This window comes from Colossoma macropomum, unplaced genomic scaffold, assembly GCF_904425465.1.
Source record: "Colossoma macropomum unplaced genomic scaffold, Colossoma_macropomum, whole genome shotgun sequence".
Classification (NCBI taxonomy): domain Eukaryota; kingdom Metazoa; phylum Chordata; class Actinopteri; order Characiformes; family Serrasalmidae; genus Colossoma; species Colossoma macropomum.
In genome coordinates this window covers 16,353,359-16,363,045 of record NW_023494785.1, presented here as the reverse complement: position 1 = coordinate 16,363,045, position 9,687 = coordinate 16,353,359, and the positions used below count along the sequence as shown (strand labels likewise).

Here is a 9,687-nt window from a genome sequence, read left to right as displayed (position 1 = left end):
GTGTGCTAGATGAGCTCGGTGTGACCTTTTCTATCTCAGACCTTTTTGATGTTGTTCTTCTCTAAGTGGAAATACAGTACTGGACTGGAGAGTGTGCGTAACAGATGTTTTGTTCAGAGAAAGACAGAGGGTGTGTGTATGTGCGTGTGTGTGAGGTTTTGCTTGCGTATGGCTGTGTATATACAGGTGTTTTTAATGACTCTGTATGTTAACATCCATTCAGAACACTTCCATACACTCTTCATTATAGCATGTCCAGTTGTATATATAAAGTAGGAAAGCAGATCTAGAAATTCAATGACATAATTGAAGTATTTAAAGTATATGTCTAATTGTATGTTCTCACTGCTGTGTATTTAGCAGCTGAAGACTTGTCAGATTAAAAAAAAAAAGCAGTGAGAAGGGTGGAGAGTGACAGGAAGAAAGCAGGTGAGGAAATAATGACACAGAGGTGAGTGGAGTGCTGAGAGAGGGTGACGCTTACAAAGGAGAAGAACAAAGGAGTGAAAACAGCGGCTGGGGGAGGTTTGAACTGTCCTGTGCGCAAGGTACTGCAAGTTTTTTAATATCTAGTTGATTTACTTCTTACTGGGTTGTATCAGTGGTGTATGTTTTTGAATGGTGTCTTATGGCAGAATTGATCCAATTTACATCCTAAGCTGCAGATGTATGAGTCATACATTGAGATATGTTACCTATAGGACCACTTTTAGTCTGTAGACAGTGTTGCCACACATTTATTTACTACTATATTCTGCTTTAGCAATCTATTTGTAGAGTTGTATCATAAGTAGCTAATAACTTGCACTTTAAATTAAATCAATGTAGACTGCATTAATTGCACTTCATATATGTCTTCATGTCTTCTACTCATATTTTTGCATTTTGCAGATGCTCAGTGACTTGATTACTTTGTACAATCTAGTCAGTATCTGGGGTAAAATTCAGTAGCATTTTTGTAAATGTTAAAAAGGAGTCCTGCTGCCAGAACTGATAGTCTTTTGAGAATGAAAGATGACAAATGACAACTGTCAGTGACAGCCTTTTAATATCTGCTGCATGCTTTTATTGTGATTTGCTCCCATGTGATGCACAATGCATATTAAGTTCATAACTATTTTATAATTGTAGATGATGGTGAAAGCGCTACTTGTTGTCATGGTGATACTGGCGGGTGGTCTGAGCTCCGCTCTCCCTCTGGTGACTCTCTCATTATTACTTAAAAAAATATTAATCCATTTCACTTTATCATGTCAGTTGCTTTTTAAAATAACTTGCTACACTGCAGGACCGTGTTTAAAATTAGAAGCTGCTTATTACGCTGTGTTCAAATGTAACATCTTCTCAAAAATCTTATATTGTATATTTTTCTTGACTTTTTTTTCAAATAAAGGGAACAGTCTACTCTCATTCTATTGCAGTTATCAATTTATGATTTTGTAGCCAGTACTAAGCCTAACCCAGTACTGAGCCAGTGTAGCTATGGTAATTTGATGTTGATCTCAGAAGAACAAAAGAACTCTGCTACTTTTTAGTGACTTATTAGTGTCTCATATAAAAATCAAGCAGCACTGTGAAAACACATTCTCCTTTTGCAAATTAGAAACATAGGCTTATAGGTCATTAAAGGAATAGTTCAGCAGAAAATGAAATTTACATGGGTTCCCCCTTACGCCAAACATTGTCGATCAGCTGAGATATGTTCGGTGTCCGAAGTTTGCTTATTTAGCTTGGAGTAGAGTTATGAGACTAGTACAATAGAAATCTACGCCACTATTTTTACTTTTTAGTGACATTAGCCTTGCTGCTCAAGTGCAAACTTGAGGGACTTCAGACATCAAACATGTCAACTATATTTGAGGCAAGGATAAAGCTGCTTATATTTTTAACTGAACTAGTCCCTTAAAGCATGAACTAACTTATGACTTATGCGGTTGTGCTCAACAGGAAGCTGAAAGCAGAAATGTCAGAGTGCGCAGAGACTGTAAAGAGTGTCCAGCAGGTGAGAATGCTATATCTACTTATCACTCTTTTAGAACTAAAGAAAACACACACACACACACACACACACACACACACACACACACATATATATATATATATATATATATATATATATATATATACATATATTCATATGCCTGTTTCTGTCATTTTGCCCTCTGGACAGGCTTGGTGATTACAGTAATAAGGCTTGTGGTTTTGCTTGGCAGAATTCATGAGAAGTGTGCCAAAGGAATCTTCTCTCTCTCTCTATCTCTATCTCTCTCTCTCTTTTTCTCTCTGTTTCTCTGATGGGAAATGGTGCGTCTTGACACAGAAACATAAACCACTTCCTTCTGTAGAACACTTGCTGTGCCTCAGTCTGCATGTAACGTCCTGTTTTGCTGCTCTCATCGCTTCTGAGAGTCCACAAGTCAGCATAAGTCTGCACAGACACACACACACACACACGCTTATACCTTAAACACCCCCTCAACCACACATACACCTTTGTATATATTGTGCATATGTGGTTATGCTTCGTATCCAGGATGAGTGTCTTCTTGCACTGACACATAATAGCACTTCTGTCTGGCCTTTAGATTTTACTATTTCCTTTAACAGCTATAGAGGGGAGGATGAGCTAGATGCCCCCTTTACAGTAAAATCAAACCGTATTCATAGTTTAGCATGTACAGGACGATGAAGCATAAACCAACACAGTTGGGAGAAATGAACTGGAACAGCAGCCAGTATTATTTTTATAGTACTAAACCTGACAATCCTGTATCAGAACTTCTTGTAAGATGACCTTTCAGATGGAGAATTTTTTTAATTTCTAAATTTAAATTTTTAAACATGCTTTTACATGCATCTTTTACATTTTACACCCATTATTAACATAATTTACAGAATACCAAAATAAGCAGTAACACTCAGTATTTAATCATAAATGTCACTGATTCAAAAATGCAAATGATGAGTGCATATCAGACTGAATTAGGTGTGGTTTTACACCTAACTACAAACTCATCTCTAGCAAGACTTCAAACTCTAGCAAGGTGGCTAAAAGTGTTGATTAATTCTAGTATTTGTGTTTCAGTGCTTTTGATAGATATGACTAGCACATAATGCTATTGGCTAGCCAGTTAATCTACAATGATCAACTTTGTGTCTCTAACGGGGAAGTCCGCCAAAATTTCCCTATAATTCAATCACTGAGATGTAAACAAAGTCATTTAGTGTGGTTTGCTGTAAAATAGTTCATTGTAGACAGAATTACAGACTCAGGGGTTACAATGTCTACAACACAAATATATCCATTTTATTCATTTTATTTACTATCCACAACAACCACTAAACATACATATGTTTTCTAAGTTTTTAGATGTCATGTTGACAATGCAAAAACAGTTGTAAACCTGAAAAAACAACCTTTTCTTTGGGGACTATTTGCCTTACAACACCCTGAATATACCGCTCTACTGTGAAGTATAAAAACCTCAAAGCTGCCATAAATACGTCTCAGGAATCAGGCCGGGTATTCAGAACCAATTTGTGTAATAGTTTTCTATGAGGTCATTTTAAGAGGCATCAATCAAATCAGATGTCTGGTTCTTATCACACCCACTGTGAACTGAGCTTATCACATCAAACCAGTCTGAATGACTTCCTCTTTAACATAAAAATCTAACTTACGTCATATTTTTGGGGCGATATGCTCATGGGAGGTTTTGCTCTAACCCAGCCATCCAACCAATAGAAATGTTCCAAAATAATTTGGAATAAACCCTCCCTCTTTACATTAACTTACATTAAAAATTAAGAATGTTCCTGTAAAATGATCATTTTGGAGATACATGTTTTTCTTTGGATAGCGACTTATATATAATTTATAAACCATATTAAGAACCTTTTAAATTAGAAATGTAATCTAGTTGAAATTTCAAAAAAACAAGAATGTGCACATTCAGTAAGTATATTGGAATTTGATTTAACCTCATTGTTGAGTCAGAAGAAAAAAAAATGTCTGATTTATTTTTATGCTACTGTACCTCCAGTAACATTTTTTGTCTTCTTCTTCTTCTTTTTTCTTCTTCCTCCCAACCTTCCAGGACAATACTTGTTAAGTTGTTCTGAGTGTTCTGCATGTTCTAAAGGTTCATACACAAGCCAGGTGAACAGTGAGCGTACATGTCATCCCTGCTTCAAGAACTGTGTGGCAGGTAACAACTTTATATGCTCTTTATACTGCATGTACAAATCTCATGATGCATAAAAACTTTCAATAAAAGATGGCAAGTTATTCCTCAGGTAGAGGTGATAAATTTACAGACAGGTAAAGACTCCCATGCAGTTGCAATATTTGATCTGATATATTTGTTTGTGTGTGGGTGTCTTAGCGTTTCACATGCAGGTGGTGAAAGCGTGCAGCAGTGTGTCTGATGTGGTGTGCCGCTGTATGGACGGCTTTTTCTGCAGTGAGGAAGATCCCTTTACAGGCCAGTGCAGCCAGTGTGAACCAACTAAAACTTCAACCTCACAATCCACTACAACTTCGACTACTCTGCTTAGTTCTAAACCTACGCCTAACCCGACCCCGACTCCAGGCGGTGAGAACATGCTTCACATTTGTGATTTTGGAAAAGTTGGTTTTAGGGCACAGGAATGCTGTTATACAGTGACATGAACCTAAGTTAAATGGTTAGGTTAGGTACACTGTAAGTCCAAAATTTTGTTGATACCTGCTTATCTGAAAGAGTACTAATAAGGTATTTGTCCCACTTTGCTGCAGTAACAGCCTCTACTCTTCTGTGAAGGCTTTAATCTAGATGTTGGAACTTTGCTGTGAGGATTTGATTGCAATTAGCCACAAGAGCATTAGTGAGGTCAGGTACTGATGTTGGATGATTAGTTCTGGATCACAAACTCCACTCCAACTCGTTCCAAAGGTATTCAGTGGTGCTCCATAATTGCAAAGGATGCAGTTCCACTGCTTCACAGCCCAACGCTGAGGGGCTTTGTAGTCCTCCAGCTTATGCATGATGACCTTAGGCTCATGTGTGGCTGCTTCAGAGTGTCCCATTCTTATGGCAATGCTTTCCTATGGAGATTATATAACCCGTGTGGGTGCAACTGAACACCTATAGCGGTAATAGTGATGATGGAGCTCCATTGTGGGTATACCTTACAGTAGCTAAATCCACTAGTTAGAATAGTGTCTGGATACTTTTGGACATAGAGTTTATTGTTAGCTATATTTAGTATTTCAACATCATCGGTTGTAATCTGTCATACATATCTCTCTCTCTCTCTCTCTTTCTCCCTCTCTCCCTCTCTCCTCTTTCTTTACAGCGGGTATGTTGGACGTTTGGATTTTAATTGTTGTGCTGTTGAGTGTGCTACTTATCATCTTCATCATGCTGCATCTTTGCAGGCAATATAAAAAAGAGTGCCTGAAGAAATGTAAGTGCACATGCACACTTACAAGCATACAACTGTTTTCTTCTAGTTTTTTAAAAGTTGTCCAACTTACTGCCATTTTTTATAGAATTTAACTTATTTCTTCATTCTCTTCATGCACCAGTGGTGAAGCGATGCTCACATGGTAATCAAAAGGTAAGATTCCATCACTTTGAATGTAATTTATAGAAATGTAGACCATGTAACCCATAATGTGCTGTCTGATTGAATATTATTTAGATGTAATATAACTTTAGTTAACAACATTACTCTAGTAAAGAGATGATCACTGTGAAAAAGCAAGCATTAATGCTAAAGACCTTTTCTTAAACCAGAAAAGATAGCGCTTCCCATATATCCAACCCATTTATCAGCTCATATCAGCCCATACCATGAAAAGTGTGATCTAGTATGTAAACAGTCTTAAAGGTTCAAAACGTACTGTTCACTCCCCAGTCCATGCAGTCCGTAAATGGAAATTAAGATGCAAAAACAGTTATTTGTTTTTGTGATGTCATGAAAATGAACTCTTTTACCTATATGCACTTACTGGGCCAAGAGTAATTTTGCCCCACCCATTCATGCTGAAGCAATAAAAAGTCTTTCAGCATGGACTGCTTTTAGAATGAGACACATTATAGGCCAGAAAACAAAATTCAAGAAAAATGTAGGATATGAACCCTTTAATGTTTAAAGTCACCCCAGATTTTTCTTACTGAAGAATTATATTACATTATATTATGTTAACTTCTAAGATATATTATGCTTCTTACTAAGTGATTAGTCAGTATTATTCATGATTATTGTTTTATATTATTATATTTCCCCACAAAGTACATCAGGGTGATTCTGTGTGACCCTCCCTTTAATAGTTACAGGGGGACATTGTTACTACATCTTCTCAAAGAAGCGAGCCAGTCAAACACATCCAGGCAGAGGAGGTGCACCCACACACACCTACATCCACCTGCAGCGCCTCAGACGGCCCGACTCCTCAACCAGTCAGCACAGAGCCGCCTCTACCTGCTGCTGGAAACCTGGGTACGTCGCCAGCAATTGCAGTACCATCTCACCGGTTGGCTAAATTGTTTAAAGCTGAAATACCACTATTTACTTAAGGTTGGATCCATTTGCAACAGTTTTGGATATCAGGAGTTTTTGAAAAGAATAACTGCTGACGTAATGGAAACACATTTTTATTTTTCTAATAAAGGTGGTATTTTTGGTTAATAATATATTGGTATTTCTTCTATGTGTAAAGCTCACTCAAAACAATGTATATTATGAAAAAAAGAAAATGATTAAAAGTGCTCTATAATGTGTTTTGGAACGAAACCCTTCAAATACAAATACTGCTACATATGTACATTTGTTTCTTAAATCTGTCCACATTGCACATGACGAGTGACCAGGGCCTGTAATCACAAAGCTTCTTAGTGTACACACTCTGTGTTCTCACTGGAGGGGGTTCAGTACTTTCAGTACTTTTATATATATATACAGTTTTATTAACTCTAAACACACACACACTGTTCTATATTAAAACATTTTATAGTTTTGTTTTATATAAATAGTATGAATACATACCTTTTTCCTGGGTAGTTGCATTTGCTTGCATATCTATATTAGTTGCCATACTCTTTTAAAAAAGATGGTCCTTTAAGGGTTCTTAAGTAAAAATGAATGATTAAAGGTCTCTTTATATTGTGAAAGGGTTCTTAAGATTGAGGGAGAATATGCTGTAGATGGTTCTATATACAACCTTTTTGAAAAGGGTTCTGCATAGCACCAAAAAGGGTTCTTCTATTTTTGCAAGCTTGACAACGTAACGATAGAAGAACCCTTTTTTGGAGCTATATAGAACCCTTTTCAAAAAAGGTTCAATATAGAACCCTCTACAGCACATTCTCCATCAATCTGAAGAACCCTTTCAAGATGAAAAAAGAACCCCTTAATCATGCAAAGGGTTCTTTGAGTGTTCATGGTTCTTTATGGAACCTGTTTTTTTAATGACGCAGTTATGTCTATGCTGACTAGGACAGGATGGGGCAGGCAGATAGTTCCTGAACTTCAGCTTCTGTTTATTTGTGTGATCTTTTATTCCTGTCAGTTTAATTCTATAATCATGCTCATATATTCTATCTGTTAATTTTAGGTATTATTATTGCCATAAGAAAAAAAAAAGATAATTACGAGACATTATACCTGTTCATAATCTATCTCTCCCAGGTCCTCTCCACATATATGGTGCAAACACAGTGTTTGTTAGTTTGCTGAACCAGTTTGGACAGAACGCAGGAGAGAAGGATGATGAGGATGTCCACCAGCGGAGTTTAAACGAGAGTGAGCTGCACTGTCCTACTTCTCCACTCCCTCTGTCCACAGAGGAAAGGAACAGAGACAGCAGTTACATCTCTTTTCCCTCTCAAGAGCAAGGGAAAGAATGCCACATGTCCAAAGAAGAGGGATTGTAATGGAAGTTTCAGTCCTTTCCGTTTGCTATGCTATGCTATTGTGATTTATGAGGACTCTACACCACAACTTTGGCTGTGTGCTTCTGCTTAAAGCAGAGAGGCCTGTCCAAAGATTGGTTTACACTCATAACGTCACTAACGTCAGCCGATCTGAACCTGTCGGCCTGGATCCCGTCAAAAGGCAGCATGAAACAGATATGCACACATTTATGAATGTGTGTATGAGTGTGTAAGCATGCTTCCACATGTGTGTATGTGTGAAGATGTAGATGGGGCCTTGGCGTTTGTTTCAGTCATGCTGTTCACAATCGTAGATGAAGATACAATGATGAATCTCCAGAAGGCCTGGATACAGGGCATATGGGTGGCATTGGTTGGTTTTTGGATGTCTCACAAAAACATTTTAGAATGTACAGCGTTTTAAGTGGGTGTCAAAAAAAAAAGCATGTTAATTAGCATTTTAGATCCAGAATGATATAATAATTGGCAGATAAAATCTGATTTATTGGTTTCTCAATAAAATTCCGATTATAAGCAGCTTATTGAAATGGCAGTGGACAAACTGTTTGATTATGAGGAAAATCTCCCTTTTGTAAATAGGTTTATGCCCTTCATAATTCATACTAATTGTTAGAGTGTGCCAAGCTGGCAACAACTAATTGACCATTTGTAAAAGTTCCACACCCCTCAGTTACTGTTGCTGCATCCATTAAACTGAACTGTCAGTTCAGACAGACTAAAAAGCTCGGTAGCACAAAGGAAAATGTAGAAGCACCCATAGGAATACATCTGAAAACATTTTATCATTCAGAAAACGGCTTTATAGGGTGTTCACTGGATACATGCTTGAGGGTTGACCATATGAATGTAGGACACTTTAAAAAAATATAAAAAAGGTTCTGGAAACCATCCTTGCATTAATTAAGCCAAGTAAATCTGCAGGTTTGCACGTCTGATCAACAGGAGGTTTGGGGTAAAAAAAGCTAAAAGGGCTAATGCTAAAGCTAATGCTGCAGCCTGTCAGAACACAGTTGTGAACAAGGTCCTGTCTGCTGTCCTGTCCAGTTTGCTCGTTAATATTTACATTAGACTTCATATGAAAATGTGTATTAACAATAACCCAGATAAAGTTTGCCATACCTTAGAGCTGGCATAAGACTACCTGTTATTAGTTTTGATATTGAGCTGTGAGTGTAGCACTCCATAAGAGCTTAATCCAAAACTTTTTCATGAAAACAGCACCCTTTACATCAGAGGTCCTTCCTGCAGAATTTTGTCCCAGTCTACCACACCTGCTCCAGCTAATTCACTTCTGCAGATGTCCTTGATTGGCTGCATTGGACACATTAGCATTAGATAAAATGGGGGAGGGGACAATATTTTATATTCAGGCTGTAACTAAGCTCAAAAGGAAAACAGATCTCCAGGAGGAGGGTTGGTGACCACTGCTGTAGATTATTAGGATAGCGTGTGTTGATTTTTTTTTTTTTTGTCAATTTTTGCTGTTTGAGATGAACTGAGAACTGACATTTACAGCTGACAATTATACAAGACTGTAAAAGACTGTTTTACTAAAAAATATTTGTCTTCCTTAATTTTTCACAGTGTAAAATTAATATTGTGGGTTATCTGAATTTTTAGCCCCTTAAAGCTCATCTTTTGTACTACAATGGTTGAGTAAGTATTTTCTGAAATAGTTAACAGCAGAAACTGACAAGATCTGTGTGATTACAGAAACACAAACCTGGAATTCCTGTGCTTTGCAAGC

The 9,687-nt window shown here is 37.3% G+C and overlaps 1 protein-coding gene across 1 annotated transcript; it reads left to right on the top strand.

The window, feature by feature from the left end:
- Window positions 1-151: 151 nt before the first annotated feature.
- On the top strand, window positions 152-8,411 carry si:dkey-260g12.1 (tumor necrosis factor receptor superfamily member 14). Its single transcript, XM_036584509.1, has 9 exons — window positions 152-548; window positions 1,132-1,200; window positions 1,948-2,002; window positions 4,098-4,208; window positions 4,386-4,595; window positions 5,338-5,448; window positions 5,570-5,601; window positions 6,318-6,486; window positions 7,675-8,411. The coding sequence occupies exons 2-9, from the start codon at window positions 1,132-1,134 to the stop codon at window positions 7,917-7,919; spliced, it is 1,002 nt and encodes a 333-aa protein (XP_036440402.1). The 5' UTR covers window positions 152-548; the 3' UTR covers window positions 7,920-8,411.
- The last annotated feature ends 1,276 nt before the right edge of the window (window positions 8,412-9,687 follow it).